This window comes from Coregonus lavaretus, assembly GCF_964263955.1.
Source record: "Coregonus lavaretus genome assembly, contig: HAP1_SCAFFOLD_359, whole genome shotgun sequence".
NCBI lineage: Eukaryota > Metazoa > Chordata > Actinopteri > Salmoniformes > Salmonidae > Coregonus > Coregonus lavaretus.
The window spans coordinates 164,422-183,674 of record NW_028161076.1 but is presented as its reverse complement, the minus strand read 5'-3'; the positions used below and the strand labels follow the sequence as shown (position 1 = coordinate 183,674).

The 19,253-nt window shown below is 46.1% G+C and overlaps 2 protein-coding genes across 3 annotated transcripts in view; both read left to right on the top strand.

Annotated features, from left to right (window-relative positions):
• LOC311121119 (BAG family molecular chaperone regulator 1-like) overlaps positions 1-5,036 on the top strand; it is a 29,323-nt gene extending 24,287 nt beyond the window's left edge. Inside the window, exons 5-7 of the mRNA XM_084195651.1 lie at positions 1,071-1,178; positions 3,039-3,101; positions 3,274-5,036. Coding sequence (XP_084051777.1) covers positions 1,071-1,178; positions 3,039-3,101; positions 3,274-3,366 — 264 coding nt within the window. The 3' untranslated portion in view covers positions 3,367-5,036. The remainder of the gene's footprint in view (positions 1-1,070; positions 1,179-3,038; positions 3,102-3,273) is intronic.
• Positions 5,037-14,322: 9,286 nt separating this feature from the next.
• The window catches only part of LOC311121116 (signal transducing adapter molecule 1-like), a 58,158-nt gene continuing 53,227 nt past the window's right edge, over positions 14,323-19,253 (top strand). The window contains exons 1-2 of one of the 2 annotated variants that reach the window (XM_084195647.1): positions 14,323-14,526; positions 16,167-16,251. In XM_084195647.1, the coding sequence (XP_084051773.1) occupies positions 14,487-14,526; positions 16,167-16,251 (125 nt within the window). In that variant the 5' untranslated portion in view covers positions 14,323-14,486. The remainder of the gene's footprint in view (positions 14,527-16,166; positions 16,252-19,253) is intronic. The other variant, XM_084195648.1, reaches the window with a different exon arrangement.

Genomic DNA, 19,253 nt, shown 5'->3' with positions numbered 1-19,253 from the left:
CAAGGGGTAAGAATACTTTCTGAAGGCACTGTAGGGTTAGGGTTAGGGTTATATACATGAATATATATACTAGGGTTAGGGTTATATACATGAATATATATACTAGGGTTAGGGTTATATACATGAATATATATACTAGGGTTAGGGTTATATACATGAATATATATACTAGGGTTAGGGTTATATACATGAATATATATACTAGGGTTAGGGTTATATACATGAATATATATACTAGGGTTAGGGTTATATACATGAATATATATACTAGGGTTAGGGTTATATACATGAATATATATACTAGGGTTAGGGTTATATACATGAATATATATACTAGGGTTAGGGTTATATACATGAATATATATACTAGGGTTAGGGTTATATACATGAATATATATACTAGGGTTAGGGTTATATACATGAATATATATACTAGGGTTAGGGTTATATACATGAATATATATACTAGGGTTAGGGTTATATACATGAATATATATACTAGGGTTAGGGTTATATACATGAATATATAGATATACTAGGGTTAGGGTTATATACATGAATATATATACTAGGGTTAGGGTTATATACATGAATATATAGATATACTAGGGTTAGGGTTATATACATGAATATATATACTAGGGTTAGGGTTATATACATGAATATATATACTAGGGCTGTGATGATACCAGTATCGCTATATTTCTTCCATATAAAAAATTAAAACACGAAGCTGACATTTTTTGTATGTAAAATATTATGTGCTATAGCTTGGGGAAAAAATACGTGACTCTGGATGACAACATAATTATGTTTGTTTCCTAAACAAGTTAAGTCCGCTTTGTGTTTTGTTTCCTTGCCACAATACTAAGGAGTATCGCGATACTGGTATGGTCCCGGCCCTATTAAATACCAAAGCAGCACTCCCTATTCTACCCTGGCATCCTTACCAAACTAACTGAGACCCAGCAGTAGTGTTGGCACAGATAATGCCCAGAGGCTGCACTGGTCAGCACATACACAGGAAGGAGCTTTTCTTAGCCCTCTATTCTGTTACTGTTGTTCTATAGGGGTTCCTAGCTAAAGACCTGCAGGCCGAGGCGCTGGGGAGACTGGACCAAAGAGTGAAGGTGGCATCTGAACAGTTCATGAAGTTTCTAGAGCAGGTGGACTCTATGGTAACACAGCCCTAACCCTCCTACACCTAGTACTGGTCCCCCTAACCCTCCTACACCTAGTACTGGTCCCCCTAACCCTCCTACACCTAGTACTGGTCCCCCTAACCCTCCTACACCTAGTACTGGTCCCCCTAACCCTCCTACACCTAGTACTGGTCCCCCTAACCCTCCTACACCTAGGACTGGTCCCCCTAACCCTCCTACACCTAGTACTGGTCCCCCTAACCCTCCTACACCTAGTACTGGTCCCCCTAACCCTCCTACACCTAGTACTGGTCCCCCTAACCCTCCTACACCTAGTACTGGTCCCCCTAACCCTCCTACACCTAGTACTGGTCCCCCTAACCCTCCTACACCTAGTACTGGTCCCCCTAACCCTCCTACACCTAGTACTGGTCCCCCTAACCCTCCTACACCTAGTACTGGTCCCCCTAACCCTCCTACACCTAGTACTGGTCCCCCTAACCCTCCTACACCTAGTACTGGTCCCCCTAACCCTCCTACACCTAGTACTGGTCCCCCTAACCCTCCTACACCTAGTACTGGTCCCCCTAACCCTCCTACACCTAGTACTGGTCCCCCTAACCCTCCTACACCTAGTACTGGTCCCCCTAACCCTCCTACACCTAGGATTGGTCCACCTAACCCTCCTACACCTAGTACTGGTCCCCCTAACCCTCCTACACCTTGTACTGGTCCCCCTAACCCTCCTACACCTAGTACTGGTCCCCCTAACCCTCCTACACCTAGTACTGGTCCCCCTAACCCTCCTACACCTAGTACTGGTCCCCCTAACCCTCCTACACCTAGTACTGGTCCCCCTAACCCTCCTACACCTAGTACTGGTCCCCCTAACCCTCCTACACCTAGTACTGGTCCCCCTAACCCACCTACACCTAGTACTGGTCCCCCTAACCCTCCTACACCTAGTACTGGTCCCCCTAACCCTCCTACACCTAGTACTGGTCCCCCTAACCCTCCTACACCTAGTACTGGTCCCCCTAACCCTCCTACACCTAGTACTGGTCCCCCTAACCCTCCTACACCTAGTACTGGTCCCCCTAACCCTCCTACACGTATTTAGGCCTGCTCCTAAAGCAGGTGGACTCTATGGTAACACAACCTTATTAACAAACACACAGTTCTAGTCAGGTGGACTGGTAACACAGATCCCTCTAGTCAGGTGGACTGGTAACACAGATCCCTCTAGTCAGGTGGACTGGTAACACAGATCCCTCTAGTCAGGTGGACTGGTAACACAGATCCCTCTAGTCAGGTGGACTGGTAACACAGATCCCTCTAGTCAGGTGGACTGGTAACACAGATCCCTCTAGTCAGGTGGACTGGTAACACAGATCCCTCTAGTCAGGTGGACTGGGTAACACAGATCCCTCTAGTCAGGTGGACTCTATGGTAACACAGATCCCTCTAGTCAGGTGGACTGGGTAACACAGATCCCTCTAGTCAGGTGGACTGGTAACACAGATCCCTCTAGTCAGGTGGACTGGTAACACAGATCCCTCTAGTCAGGTGGACTGGTAACACAGATCCCTCTAGTCAGGTGGACTGGTAACACAGATCCCTCTAGTCAGGTGGACTGGTAACACAGATCCCTCTAGTCAGGTGGACTGGTAACACAGATCCCTCTAGTCAGGTGGACTGGTAACACAGATCCCTCTAGTCAGGTGGACTGGTAACACAGATCCCTCTAGTCAGGTGGACTGGTAACACAGATCCCTCTAGTCAGGTGGACTGGTAACACAGATCCCTCTAGTCAGGTGGACTGGTAACCCCTGGCTACTGGTCTTATCACAGGGTGTCTTGACTCTGTAAACACTAAAACAACTGTCATGTTAACAGACTTTACCAGACAACTTCGGTGACTGTCGGATGAAGAAAAAGGGACTAGTAAAAAGAATTCAGGTGAGTCTGTTTCATTTCTGATTAACTCTCAATGAGAGTTCAAGTAGGTCCTTATTCCACTTGAGTAATATAAAACAATGCTGTTAATACGTTGTTGCTAGTTATTACAGGGTTACTACAAAGCAGCCGCAGGTCTAAGAATATCCTCTGTCTCCTCCTGTTCTTCCTCCAGGGGTTCCTGGCTCAGTGTGATAAGATCGAAGCAGGGATTTTAGACCACTTGGCTAAGATCCAGTCGAAGAACCTGGCCCTGGTAGATTCTTAGATCTACTAGTTCACACAGTTCTACTGAATGACCATCTGGGATCTCCTATGTCCATCTGTCTGCTGCTCCACATCTCTCTACCTACCAGCCCTCTCTGCTGCGGTCCTGCCCTGGTCTCCACTGGGATCGCTCTACCTACCAGCCCTCTCTGCTGTGGTCCTGCCCTGGTCTCCACTGGGATCTCTCTACCTACCAGCCCTCTCTGCTGTGGTCCTGCCCTGGTCTCCACTGGGTCACCATCTGGGATCTGGGGAAATCCATTTGATTTCAATTACTTTTTGACAGCATCCCTTTCGATTTGAACAAAACCTTCCATACATATTGGCCCATTGTAGATATGGTCAGAAAGGGGCTTTTGGGACCTGAATGCCAAAACACTGAAGACATAAAGGTGGTCAAAGTCGACCTATTATAAACCCTCTCTACCTAACCCTCTCTACCTAACCCTAACCCTCTCTACCTAACCCTAACCCTCTCTACCTAACCCTAACCCTCTCTACCTAACCCTAACCCTCTCTACCTAACCCTAACCCTCTCTACCTAACCCTAACCCTCTCTACCTAACCCTCTCTACCTAACCCTAACCCTCTCTACCTAACCCTCTCTACCTAACCCTAACCCTCTCTACCTAACCCTAACCCTCTCTACCTAACCCTAACCCTCTCTCTACCTAACCCTCTCTCTACCTAACCCTCTCTCTACCTAACCCTCTCTACCTAACCCTCTCTACCTAACCCTCTCTACCTAACCCTCTCTACCTAACCCTAACCCTGACCCTCTCTACCTAACCCTGACCCACATGAAGAACATGTTGTGTCTCAACCGATGGCGGCACAACACAACCTCAGATTATGTCAAATAGGGTCTAAGCTACAACATGCGGTTTACACTTTGTTAGATCATTTATGTTAAAGGTTAAATAATGTCCACATTTTTATTAAAACATATTTTTTTCAAGAAAGTATTAAATAGTATGACAACCCTGTTTGTAAGCTTTTAAATGATATCAACCTCAACCGTTTATCCTTTCCAGTGATGAAGACATGGATGTCTCATGGTGTGGTGGGGAATGCAAAATGGATCAACTTTGACCACCTTTATCTCCTGAATGTTTTGGCATTCCGGTCCCAAATATCCCTTTCTGACCACTTCTTCCAGGGGTAAACGTATGAAAAGTTTTGTTTAAATCAAAAGGGATGCTGTCAAAAAGTGATAGAATTCAAATGGAGTTCCCCATCTAATAAATCTCCCAACATATCGATTGTCTCTCTATGCTGTGGCTCTGTCCTGGTCCGATGTTTCACTGAGCAACACTACGGTCTTCAGCCTGGAGCAGTTCTAACCCTCTAGTGGAACCCTATTCCTGCATAGTGCACTACTTTTGGACAGAGATGAGGCCCTGGCCAAAGCTAGGGCACTAAATAAGGAAAAGTGACTTTTATGAGCAGTTTAATGTATTTATTTAGCATGGCAACATGCAGCAGAGTACCCTCATAAGGACTGAGCCCTCCGTCTGTGTGGTGGGATGGAGAAGAGAACACTGACTGCTGCAGCCTCTTAACGATGTCCCCTGCCTTTGGTTCTCAGGGACTTAAGACAAGGTGCTGTGTATGTAGGATATTTTAACAAACAAAGTAAAAGTCCCAAATAAAATAATCCTACAGACTTTGAAAATATGTGGTGTTTGCTGATCTGTGTTGATATTATGAAGAGATGACTGATATTGAGCTGATGACTGATCCTGTATTGCTTTCCAGTGACAGGATGTAATGTCACTAATGGTCAGTCTGGCCAGTGACAGGATGTGATGTCACTAATGGTCAGTCTGGCCAGTGACAGGATGTGATGTCACTAATGGTCAGTCTGGCCAGTGGCAGGATGTAATGTCACTAATGGTCAGTCTGGCCAGTGGCAGGATGTAATGTCACTAATGGTCAGTCTGGCCAGTGACAGGATGTGATGTCACTAATGGTCAGTCTGGCCAGTGACCGGATGTGATGTCACTAATGGTCAGTCTGGCCAGTGACAGGATGTAATGTCACTAATGGTCAGTCTGGCCAGTGGCAGGATGTAATGTCACTAATGGTCAGTCTGGCCAGTGACAGGATGTGATGTCACTAATGGTCAGTCTGGCCAGTGACAGGATGTAATGTCACTAATGGTCAGTCTGGCCAGTGACAGGATGTAATGTCACTAATGGTCAGTCTGGCCAGTGGCAGGATGTAATGTCACTAATGGTCAGACATACAGATAGATACCGGTTCCTGACTGCCTGGTGGAACGATGATGTTTTAGGAGTCCTGCTGATTGATGTCACGCTGTGTGTAGTTTCAGATAAAAAGCTGTTGTGATTGTGTGAGCTATACAGGGTAGTCTGACTGACCTGGCACCCTATTCACTATAATATAGTGCACTAGCCCCCAGTATAATATAGTGCACTAGCCCCCAGTATAATATAGTGCACTAGCCCCCAGTATAATATAGTGCGCTAGCCCCCAGTATAATATAGTGCGCTAGCCCCCAGTATAATATAGTGCGCTAGCCCCCAGTATAATATAGTGCACTAGCCCCCAGTATAATATAGTGCACTAGCCCCCAGTATAATATAGTGCACTAGCCCCCAGTATAATATAGTGCACTAGCCCCCAGTATAATATAGTGCACTAGCCCCCAGTATAATATAGTGCACTAGCCCCAAGTATAATATAGTGCACTAGCCCCCAGTATAATATAGTGCACTAGCCCCCAGTATAATATAGTGCACTAGCCCCCAGTATAATATAGTGCACTAGCCCCCAGTATAATATAGTGCGCTAGCCCCCAGTATAATATAGTGCGCTAGCCCCCAGTATAATATAGTGCACTAGCCCCCAGTATAATATAGTGCACTAGCCCCCAGTATAATATAGTGCACTAGCCCCCAGTATAATATAGTGCACTAGCCCCCAGTATAAAATAGTGCACTAGCCCCCAGTATAATATAGTGCACTAGCCCCCAGTATAATATAGTGCGCTAGCCCCCAGTATAATATAGTGCACTAGCCCCCAGTATAATATAGTGCACTAGCCCCCAGTATAATATAGTGCACTAGCCCCCAGTATAATATAGTGCACTAGCCCCCAGTATAATATAGTGCACTAGCCCCCAGTATAATATAGTGCACTAGCCCCCAGTATAATATAGTGCACTAGCCCCCAGTATAATATAGTGCACTAGCCCCCAGTATAATATAGTGCACTAGCCCCCAGTATAATATAGTGCACTAGCCCCCAGTATAATATAGTGCACTAGCCCCCAGTATAATATAGTGCACTAGCCCCCAGTATAATATAGTGCACTAGCCCCCAGTATAATATAGTGCACTAGCCCCCAGTATAATATAGTGCACTAGCCCCCAGTATAATATAGTGCGCTAGCCCCCAGTATAATATAGTGCGCTAGCCCCCAGTATAATATAGTGCGCTAGCCCCCAGTATAATATAGTGCACTAGCCCCCAGTATAATATAGTGCACTAGCCCCCAGTATAATATAGTGCACTAGCCCCCAGTATAATATAGTGCACTAGCCCCCAGTATAATATAGTGCACTAGCCCCCAGTATAATATAGTGCACTAGCCCCCAGTATAATATAGTGCACTAGCCCCCAGTATAATATAGTGCACTAGCCCCCAGTATAATATAGTGCGCTAGCCCCCAGTATAATATAGTGCACTAGCCCCCAGTATAATATAGTGCGCTAGCCCCCAGTATAATATAGTGCGCTAGCCCCCAGTATAATATAGTGCGCTAGCCCCCAGTATAATATAGTGCGCTAGCCCACAGTATAATATAGTGCGCTAGCCCCCAGTATAATATAGTGCACTAGCCCCCAGTATGATATAGTGCACTAGCCCCCAGTATAATATAGTGCGCTAGCCCCCAGTATAATATAGTGCGCTAGCCCCCAGTATAATATAGTGCGCTAGCCCCCAGTATAATATAGTGCGCTAGCCCCCAGTATGATATAGTGCGCTAGCCCCCAGTATGATATAGTGCACTAGCCCCCAGTATAATATAGTGCGCTAGCCCCCAGTATAATATAGTGCGCTAGCCCCCAGTATAATATAGTGCGCTAGCCCCCAGTATAATATAGTGCGCTAGCCCCCAGTATAATATAGTGCGCTAGCCCCCAGTACCCTGGTCAAAAGGAATCAACTATTTAGGCTGCATTTACACAGGCAGCTGGATTCTGATATTTTCCCCAATTATTGGCAAAAGAGCTAATCTAATTGATCAAAAGATGCAATTAGTTGGAAAAAGACTGGAATTGGGCTGGCTGCCATAGTGAATATGGTGCCGTTTCAAATGCAGTCAAGTGTATTCTATCCATTCAATCAGCAGGTTAACAAATCCAACATCTGTCTTCACTTCATATTCACACCTTAAGACAGTGCATTCGGAAAGTATTCAGACTCCTTCACTTTTTCCACATTTTGTTACGTTAGACTTATTCTAAAATTGATTAATTAAATACAAATATCCTCATCAATCTACACACAATACCCCATAATGACAAAGCAAAAACAGGTTAAAAATAAAAAAGAAATACCTTATTTACATAAGTATTCAGACCCTTTGCTATGAGACTTGAAATTGAGCTCAGATGCATCCTGTTTCCATTGATCATCCTTGAGGATGTTTCTACAACTTGATTGGAGTCCACCTATATAAGGTCCCACAGTTGACAGTGCATGTCAGAGCACAAACCAAGCCATGAGGTCGAAGGAATTGTCCGTAGAGCTCCGAGACAGGATGGCGTCGAGGCAAAGATCTGGGGAAGGGTACCAAAAAACGTCTGCAGCATTGAAGGTCCCCAAGAACACAGTGGCCTCCATCATTCTTAAATGGAAGAAGTTTGGAACCACCAAGACTCTTCCTAGAGCTGGCCGCCCAGCCAAACTGGGCAATCGGGGGAGAAGGGCCTTGGTGAGGGAGGTGACCAAGAACCCAATGGTCACTCTGACAGAGCGCCAGAGTTCCTCTGTGGAGATGGGAGAACCTTCCAGAAGGACAACCATCTCTGCAGCACTCCACCAATCAGGCATTTATGGTAGAGTAGCTAGACGGAAGCCACTCCTCAGTAAAAGGCACATGACAGCCCGCTTGGAGTTTGCCAAAAGGCACCTAAAGGACTCTGACCATGAGAAACAAGATTCCCTGGTCTGATGAAACCAAGATTGAACTCTTTGGCCTGACTGCCAAGCGTCACGTCTTGAGGAAACCTTGCACCATCCCTACGGTGAAGCATGGTGGTGGCAGCATCATGCTGTGGGGATGTTTTTCAGCGGCATGGACTGGGAGACTAGTCAGGATCGAGGGAAAGATGAACGGAGCAATGTACAGGAGTGGCTTCGGGACAAGTCTCTGAATATCCTTGAGTGGCCCAGCCAGAGCCTGGACCAGAACCCGATCTAACATCTCTGGAGAGACCAGCAAATACAAGACATGAGAGAATTTGGGAAGGTTGAACACCAGACGGGCTGCGGCATTCTGGATGAGTTGTAGGGGTTTAATGGCACAGGCAGGGAGCCCAGCCAACAGCGAGTTGCAGTAATCTAGACGGGAGATGACAAGTGCCTGGATTAGGACCTGTGCCGCTTCCTGTGTAAGGCAGGGTCGTACTCTCCGAATGTTGTAGAGCATGAACCTACAGGATCGGGTCACCGCCTTGATTTTAGCGGAGAACGACAGGGTGTTGTCCAGGGTCACGCCAAGGCTCTTCGCACTCTGGGAGGAGGACACAACGGAGTTGTCAACCGTGATGGCGAGATCATGGAACGGGCAGTCCTTCCCCGGGAGGAAGAGCAGCTCCGTCTTGCCGAGGTTCAGCTTGAGGTGGTGATCCGTCATCCACACTGATATGTCTGCCAGACATGCAGAGATGCGATTCGCCACCTGGTTATCAGAAGGGGGAAAGGAGAAAATTAGTTGTGTGTCGTCTGCGTAGCAATGATAGGAGAGACCATGTGAGGATATGACAGAGCCAAGTGACTTGGTGTATAGCAAGAATAGGAGAGGGCCTAGAACTGAGCCCTGGGAGACACCAGTGGTGAGAGCATGTGGTGCGGAGACAGATTCTCACCACGCCACTTGGTAGGAGCGTCCGTCAGGTAGGACACAATCCAAGAGTGAGCCGCGCCGGAGATGCCCAGCTCGGAGAGGGTGGAGAGGAGGATCTGATGGTTCACAATATCAAAGGCAGCAGACAGGTCTAGAAGGACAAGAGCAGAGGAGAGAGAGTTAGCTTTAGCAGTGCGGAGAGCCTCCGTGACACAGAGAAGAGCAGTCTCAGTTGAATGACCAGTCTTGAAACCTGACTGGTTTGGATCAAGAAGGTCATTCTGAGAGAGATAGCAAGAGAGTTGGCTAAAGACGGCACGCTCAAGAGTTTTGGAGAGAAAAGAAAGAAGGGATACTGGTCTGTAGTTGTTGACATCAGAGGGATCGAGTGTTGGTTTTTTGAGAAGGGGTGCAACTCTCGCTCTCTTGAAGACGGAAGGGACATAGCCAGCGGTCAAGGATGAGTTGATGAGCGAGGTGAGGTAAGGGAGAAGATCACCGGAGATGGTCTGGAGAAGAGAGGAGGGGATAGGGTCAAGCGGGCAGGTTGTTATCTGGAGAGAGAGGGGAGAAAGAAGTCAAAGCATAGGGTAGTGCAGTGTGAGCAGGACCAGCAGTGTCATTTGACTTAACAAACGAGGATCGGCTGTCGTCAACCTTCTTTTCAAAATGGTTGACGAAGTCATCCACAGAGAGGGGGGGGAGGGGGGAGGGGGGGGGGGGGGGGGGATTCAGCAGGGAGGAGAAGGTGGCAAAGAGCTTCCTAGGGTTAGAGGCAGATGCTTGGAATTTAGAGTGGTAGAAAGTTGCTTTAGCAGCAGAAACAGATGAAGAAAATGTAGAGAGGAGGGAGTGAAAAGATGCCAGGGGTGCAGGGAGTCTAGTTTTCCTCCATTTCCGCTCGGCTGCCCGGAGCCCTGTTCTGTGAGCTCGCAATGAGTCATCAAGCCACGGAGCAGGAGGGGAGGACCGAGCCTGCCGGGAGGATAGGGGACATAGAGAGTCAAAGGATGCAGAAAGGGAGGAGAGGAGGGTTGAGGAGGCAGAATCAGGAGATTGGAGGGAGAAGGCTTGAGCAGAGGGAAGAGATGATAGGATGGAAGAGGAGAGAGTAGCGGGAGAGAGAGCGAAGGTTGCGACGGCGCATTACGATCTGAGTAGGGGCAGAGTGAGTAGTGTTGGAGGAGAGCGAGAGAGAAAATGATACAAAGTAGTGGTCGGAGACATGGAGTGGAGTTGCAGTGAGATTAGTAGAACAACAGCATCTAGTAAAGATGAGGTCAAGCGTATTGCCTGCCTTGTGAGTAGGGGGGGACGGTGAGAGGGTGAGGTCAAAAGAGGAGAGGAGTGGAAAGAAGGAGGCAGAGAGAAATGAGTCAAAGGTAGACGTAGGGAGGTTGAAGTCACCCAGAACTGTGAGGGGTGAGCCATCCTCAGGAAGGGAACTTATCAAGGCGTCAAGCTCATTGATGAACTCTCCAAGGGAACCTGGAGGGCGATAAATGACAAGGATTTTCAGCTTGAATGAGCTAGTGACTGTGACAGCATTGAATTCAAATGAGGAGATAGACAGATGGGTCAGGGGGAAAATAAAGAATGTCCACTTGGGAGAGATGAGGATTTCTGTGCCACCACCCCGCTGACCAGATGCTCTCGGGGTATGCGATAACACATGGTCAGACGAGGAGAGAGCAGTAGGAGTAGCAGTGTTTTCATTGGTAATCCATGTTTCCGTCAGCGCCAAGAAGTCGAGGGACTGGAGGGTAGCATAGGCTGAGATGAACTCTGCCTTGTTGGCAGCAGAACGGCAGTTCCAGAGGCTGCCTGAGACCTGGAACTCCACGTGGGTGGTGCATGCAGGGACCACCAGGTTAGAGAGGCAGCAGCCACGCGGTGTGAGGCGTTTGTATAGTCTGTGCGGAGAGGCGAGAACAGGGATAGACAGAGGCATAGTTGACAGGCTACAGAAAATGGCTACAATAATGCAAAGGAGATCGGAATGAAATGAACTAAACATCTGGGAAAGGAGAGAGCGTGGCCTCCCTCACTTACGTTTCACTGAAACACCCAAATATAACTCTTCCACCTCAGAAACTATAATTGTTGTAAACTACAGCGGTTCAATGTTTTCTAGGAATAGACTAACTTAGTTTATTCAGCTAGCTAACTTGGTACATTATTCTTCCGTGAAAATCGTCCAGGGCACCTAGTCATATGACGCCACAGCCAACTAGCATGCCGGACTCCAACAACACGGTTTAGCACCAATACTCGGTCACAACAAACCACCAGTGTGTCAACACGTCAAGCAGATCATTCGTGTCCGTGTCTAACGTTGTGGGTTAGTCCAGACAGCTTGAGCGAGTCCATCGTCAACTTATTCAGCCAGTTAGTTAGCTAGAATAGTTAGCATACTAGCTAGCCTTTGCTTTCAGACAAAGAAGAAACCCCTCCTCCCACGGCACGAACACACAGAGAGAGCCAAGCTAACGTTAACTAGTCACCCATGTCCCGAATTCCCTTGAACGACTCTGGCTGCCAGTATGTAAAAACAAAACACAAATGTAGGTTATAACTTACCCCTAGCAGCTACTGTTAGCTAGCCAAGTGCAAAGCTAGCCACTGAATCGACTCAGCCAGTTCGCGTCTGTTCGCTAGGTCGTTCCAGCTATTGTTTAGTAGCTATCCAGGTAGCAAAAAGCTAGCTAAATTTCAAGCACAGTAGCCACTTACTACCTAACGTTAACGCTTCAGACAATGAGGTTAGAAAAACAGCTGAATGGTAGGCATTATTGTATGTAATTATTGTAGGCAGCTAGCTGGCGTAATTACAGGTACTCTCAGGCGTGAAACAACTATCCACAGTTGCTAATAGTTACCAGTAGCTACCCGCTAGCTAGTCCAGGTAGTGGGTTAGCTAGCTTCGTGCTTCACCGCGCATGCGCTGAATACAACAGGTGTAGACCTTAACATGAAATGCTTACTTACAAGTCCTTAACCAACAATGCAGTTTTAAGAAAAAATAAGCGTTAAGAAAGTATTTACTAAATAAACGGAAGTAAAGAATAAATAAATACAAATACAAATGAAATAGAAAAATAACAAATAATTAAAGAGCAACAATAAAATAACAGTAACGGGGGCACAGGTTAGTCGAGGTAATTGAGGTAATATGCCACCAGGCGGTGATGCAACCAGTCAGGATGCTCTCGATGGTGCAGCTGTATAACTTTTTGAGGATCTGAGGACCCATGCCAAATATTTTCAGTCTCCTGAGGGGGAATAGGTGTTGTCGTGCCCTCTTCACGACTGTCTTGGTGTGTTTGGACCATGACAGTTCGTTGGTGATGTGGACACCAAGGAACTTGAAGCTCTCAACCTGCTCCACTACAGCCCCATCGACGAGAATGGGGGCGTGCTCAGCCCTCCTTTTCCTGTAGTCCACAATCATCTCCTTTGTCTTGATCACGTTGAGGCAGAGGTTGTTATCCTGGGACCACACTGCCAGGTCTCTGACCTCCTCCCTATAAGTTGTCTCATCGTTGTCGGTGATCAGGCCTACCACCGTTGTGTCGTCGGAAAACTTAATGATGGCGTTGGAGTCGTGCTTGGCCATGCAGTCATGGGTGAACAGGGTGTACAGGAGGGGACTGAGCACGCACCCATGTGGGGCCCCGGTGTTGAGGGTCAGCGTGGCAGGTGTGTTGTTACCTACCCTTACCACCTGGGGGCGGCCCGTCAGGAAGTCCAGGATCCAGTTGCAGAGGTAGGTGTTTAGTCCTAGGGTCCTTAGCTTAGTGATGAGCTTTGAGGGTACTATGGTGTTGAACGCTGAGCTGTAGTCAATGAATAGCATTCTCACATAGGTGTTCCTCTTGTCCAGGTGGGAAAGGGCAGTGTGGAGTGCAATAGAGATTGCATCATCTACAGATGTGAGTGCCAAGGGTCGGTAGTCTTTTAGGCAGGTTACCTTGGTGTTCTTGGGCACAGGGACTATGGTGGTCTGCTTGAAACATGTTGGTATTTCCATGTGAGAGACGTAGACTCGGTCTCGGCCCTAAGTCTTTACTGAAAACTAATCTCTTCAGTAGGTCCTATGATTGAGTGTGGTCTTCCTGTCCGGTTTGTCGCCCCCTCGGGCTCGTGCAGTGGAGGAGATCTTCGTGGGCTATACTCAGCCTTGTCTCAGGGTAGTCAGTTGGTGGTCTGTTGATATCCCTCTAGTGGTGTGGGGGCTGTGCTTTGGCAAAGTGGGTGGTGTTATATCCTGCCTGGTTGGCCCTGTCCGGGGGTACCATTGGACGGGGCCACAGTGTCCCCCAATCCCCCTTGTCTCAGCCTCCCCCAATCCCCCTTGTCTCAGCCTCCAGTATCTATGCTGCAATAGTATAGAGTATGCATGCCCCCAATGCAATTCTGAATTCAAATACATCCAGTGCGATTTCAAAAGATTAACTAATATCTTTCCTTGTTGAATTTATATAACAATATTCCAACCTTGTTTAGCATTATTTAGTCCAATTGTGGCATGATTCCACAATTTGTATCCATTTGCATCAGTTTCAATGGGGGACTTTTATTTTGAAGGAGAACCGGGCGGCAGGTAGCTTAGTGGGTAAGAGCGTTGTACCAGTAACCGAAAGGTCGCTGGTTCTAAAAACCCCAAGCCGACTAGGTGAAAAATCTGTCGATGTGCCCTTAAGCAAGGCACTTAACCCTAATTGCTCCTGTAAGTCGCTCTGGATAAGAGCGTCTGCTAAATGACTAAAATGTAACCGCCGATTCCACTATTGTTGCTCACTCTAATGTCTATGTTCACAAAGCACTGTTCTCCGTTACCCAGAATGCCTAGTTTGTTGCTGCCTGACCAAGGAGTGACTGACTGACTGACTAGCTAGCTAGTACATCTGCCCTACTTTTTGTACTAGCTATGCATTTTAATGTAATAACTAACGTTAGCGAATAGCCGAGGGAAAATAAGAAGAGAACTACAACACTGTGGTTGAAATAATTGCGGCAATGCCTCTCTTCACGTCCAATCCATTTGAACAAGATGTTGGTAAGTTGTGAGCGCTAACGTTAGCTACGCTGATGCCTCGGCTTTGTTTGTGTTTTGCTAGCTACCTGAAAACGGTACCCAGCTATGAGTTAATTTTCCTAACGTAGCTAGCTAGGATCACTTCGTCTAAGTTTTGTAGCCATAGCTAGCTACACCCTTTCTTAGTTAACTAGCTAGCTAGTTAGCTCACTTTCAGTCAACATACATGGCTAGTTAACAGATGTCTAGTTAGCTAGCTAGTAAGCGCAATGGGGATAGCCCATTCACTAGCTAGTTGTCTTAGCTAACTAGTTAAGTGTTGTTGTTAGTCAGACACCTGGCCTAGGGATTGTTGATGCTAGTCGACAAAGTTAGATCATTTTGATAAGCGACAATGAAGATGTAGCTAGCAGCAAACATGCTCCAGAGTGCCAGACGGAGAAGGTGACTTGCATTTTATCTTAAGCTAAAAACGTCAGCTACGCTAGCCACTACAATAACTAACTATGCAGGCAAATAAGCTAAAATCGTTGCTAACGTTAACTTGGATTTATCAAGCATATATTAGTGAAGGGGGTATCTATCTAGAGATAGGGCAGTCTCTAGCTAAGGTAGCTTGCAAGCTAACTATCACCAGGTCAAAGGATTGACAGGAGGACTTTGTGGAAGATTTAGCTGCCTACACAGGAGAAGATGAGACTGGACGAGATGTTATTGACAACACGAAGAGGATTAGGAATATTCCTCTGTCGCTAAATTATAGGCCTTCTCATGGTGTAGTAGGCTATTCTGAATGATTTCATTTATTTCTGAACAGACAGCAGTAATTCTATAACTTTGGCAAATATATTTAAATTGATCAGGGTTGCTGCAGTTCGTTCAGAACCCTTCGCGTGGCTCTGATTATATAAGGAAATAAATGAAGTGCAATGCTGGAGAGATGAGTTGCAGGCTCATGTCTATCAGAGTAGAGAGAGGGAGAGAGAAAGTTCATCTCATTCTAGTTATCTGAGACATACTGGCGCTTCTCATACAGCCACGAGTTGGTCTCAAACAGGTTACAATGTTGCGCAAACCCTAACCCGGCTGGCCCAACCCAAATAAACATTTTGAATATTAGGCCCGGCCTGAAAATCTACCTTTTCACATTACGTTTTTTTGTGGTGGCAGGAGAACTAACTAAGAGGTAACTCGAATTAAATATGATCGCTTTTATTAGAATTTTTACATTGCAGAAAGTGAAAATGATTTATCATGCCAGGAGAGGTACGGGATCAAGCCAAATAGGTGTCGGAACAAAACAGTCCAAAACGGAGAGGTGCCGGATCCTGTTCCGGCAGGATCCGGCTCAAATTTAGCACTACACGTGCTTCGTAAAACAACAGGTGTAGACTAACAGTGAAATGCTTACTTACGGGCCCTTCCAAACAATGTAGAGAAATAGTTGAAAATATTTAATAATAATAACCTGGTGAATAAATATAAAAATTATAAGACAAGGAATGAATACACGTTGAGTATCGGTAACTGATGCACCATATCTGGTTAGAACTCTGACTCTAGATGTGACAAGTGGTTCCCCACATTATCTTACCCTAACAGGATGTGTGTGTGTTATAGCCTACTTCAACAGTGAGCTGGTGTTTGTGTTTGTTCTTCAGAGAAAGCCACCAGTGAGATGAACACAGCGGAGGACTGGGGCCTCATCCTGGACCTCTGTGATAAGATAGGACAGTCTCGCTCCGGGTCAGTCACAATATCTATCAATACGTCAATCAATTATATGTATACTGTATGTCCAGATAGGGCAGTCTCCTAACGGGGTCAGTGATAAGATAGGGCAGTCTCCTAACGGGTCAGTGATAAGATAGGGCAGTCTCCTAACGGGTCAGTGATAAGATAGGGCAGTCTCCTAACGGGTCAGTGATAAGATAGGGCAGTCTCCTAACGGGTCAGTGATAAGATAGGGCAGTCTCCTAACGGGTCAGTGATAAGATAGGGCAGTCTCCTAACGGGTCAGTGATAAGATAGGGCAGTCTCCTAACGGGTCAGTGATAAGATAGGGCAGTCTCCTAACGGGTCAGTGATAAGATAGGGCAGTCTCCTAACGGGTCAGTGATAAGATAGGGCAGTCTCCTACCGGGTCAGTGATAAGATAGGGCAGTCTCCTACCGGGTCAGTGATACAGTATCTGTAATAAGAGTATGTATGTCTAGAAGTCTAGAAATTAGTGTTAAATCAGCCGTTTCCAGCTACAGTAGCCATTTACAACATTAACAATGTCTACACTGTATTTCTGATCAATTTGATGTTATTTTAATGGAGAAAAAAATTGCTTTTCTTTCCAAAACAAGGACATTTCTAAGTGACCCCAAACTTTTGAAAGGTAGTGTATGTCTAGAAGTAGGGTTAGAATATGTACAGTACCAGTCAAAAGTTTGGACACACCTACTCATTCAAGGGTTTTTCTTTATTTTTAATAGTGAAGACATCAAAACTATGAAATAACACGTAACTGTTCAGAGGGGACTGTGTGAATCAGGCCTTCATGGTCGAATTGCTGCAAAGAAACCACTACTAAAGGACACCAATAAGAAGAAGAGACTTGCTTGGGCCTAGAGACATGAGCAATGGACATTAGACCGGTGGAAATCTGTCCTTTGGTCTGATAAGTCCACATTTTAGATTTTTGTTTCGAACCACCGTGTCTTTGTGAGATGCAGAGTAGGTGAACTGATGATCTCCGCATGTGTGTTTCCCACCGTGAAGCATGGAGGAGGAGGCGTAATGGTGTGGGGTGCTTTGCTGGTGACACTGTCTATGATTTATTTAGAATTCAAGGCACACTTAACCAGCATGGCTACCACAGCATTCTGCAGCGATACGCCAACCAATCTGGTTTGGGCTTAGTGGGACTATCATTTGTTTTTCAACAGGACAATGACCCAACACACCTCCAGGCTGTATAAAGGGCTATTTGACCAAGAAGGAGAGTGATGGAGTGCTGCATTAGATAACCTGGCATCCACAATCACCCGACCTCAACCCAATTGAGATGGTTTGGGATGAGTTGCATTGCAGAGTGAAGGAAGAACAGCCAACAAGTGCTCAGCATACAGTGGGGAAAAAAAGTATTTAGTCAGCCACCAATTGTGCAAGTTCTCCCACTTAAAAAGATGAGAGGCCTGTAATTATCATCATAGGTACACGTCAACTATGACAGACAAATTGAGGAAAAAAATTCCAGAAAATCACATTGTAGGATTTTGTTAATGAATTGATTTGCAAATTATGGTGGAAAATAAGTATTTGGTCACCTACAAACAAGCAAGATTTCTGGCTCTCACAGACCTGTAACTTCTTCTTTAAGAGGCTCCTCTGTCCGCCACTCGTTACCTGTATTAATGGCACCTGTTTAAACTTGTTATCAGTATAAAAGACACCTGTCCACAACCTCAAACAGTCACACTCCAAACTCCACTATGGCCAAGACCAAAGAGCTGTCAAGGACACCAGAAACAAAATTGTAGACCTGCACCAGGCTGGGAAGACTTAATCTGCAATATGTAAGCAGCTTGGTTTGAAGAAATCAACTGTGGGAGCAATTATTAGGAAATGGAAGACATACAAGACCACTGATAATCTCCCTCGATCTGGGGCTCCACGCAAGAGCTCACCCCGTGGGGTCAAAATGATCACAAGAACGGTGAGCAAAAATCCCAGAACCACACGGGGGGACCTAGTGAATGACCTGCAGAGAGCTGGGACCAAAGTAACAAAGCCTACCATCAGTAACACACTACGCCGCCAGGGACTCAAATCCTGCAGTGCGAGACGTGTCCCCCTGCTTAAGCCAGTACATGTCCAGGCCCATTTGAAGTTTGAGTGCATTTGGATGATCCAGAAGAGGATTGGGAGAATGTCATATGGTCAGATGAAACCAAAATAGAACTTTTTGTTAACTCAACTCGTCGTGTTTGGAGGACAAAGAATGCTGAGTTGCATCCAAAGAACACCATACCTACTGTGAAGCATGGGGGTGGAAACATCATGCTTTGGGGCTGTTTTTCTGCAAAGGGACCAGGACGACTGATCCGTGTAAAGGAAAGAATGAATGGGGCCATGTATCGTGAGATTTTGAGTGAAAACCTCCTTCCATCAGCAAGGGCATTGAAGATGAAACGTGGCTGGGTCTTTCAGCATGACAATGATCCCAAACACACCGCCCGGGCAACGAAGGAGTGGCTTCGTAAGAAGCATTTCAAGGTCCTGGAGTGGCCTAGCCAGTCTCCAGATCTCAACCCCATAGAAAATCTTTGGAGGGAGTTGAAAGTCCGTGTTGCCCAGCGACAGCCCCAAAACATCACTGCTCTAGAGGAGATCTGCATGGAGGAATGGGCCAAAATACCAGCAACAGTGTGTGAAAACCTTGTGAAGACTTACAGAAAACGTTTGAACTGTGTCATTGCCAACAAAGGGTATATAACAAAGTATTGAGAAACTTTTGTTATTGACCAAATACTTATTTTCCACCATAATTTGCAAATACATTCATTAAAAATCTTTTTAAGTGGGAGAACTTGCACAATTGGTGGCTGACTAAATACTTTTTTCCCCCACTGTATGTGGGAACTCCTTCAAGACTGTTGGAAAAGCATTCCAGGTGAAGCTGGTTCAGAGAATGCCAAGAGTGTGCAAAGCTGTCATCAAGGCAAAGGGTGGCTGTTTGAAGAATCTCAAATATAAAA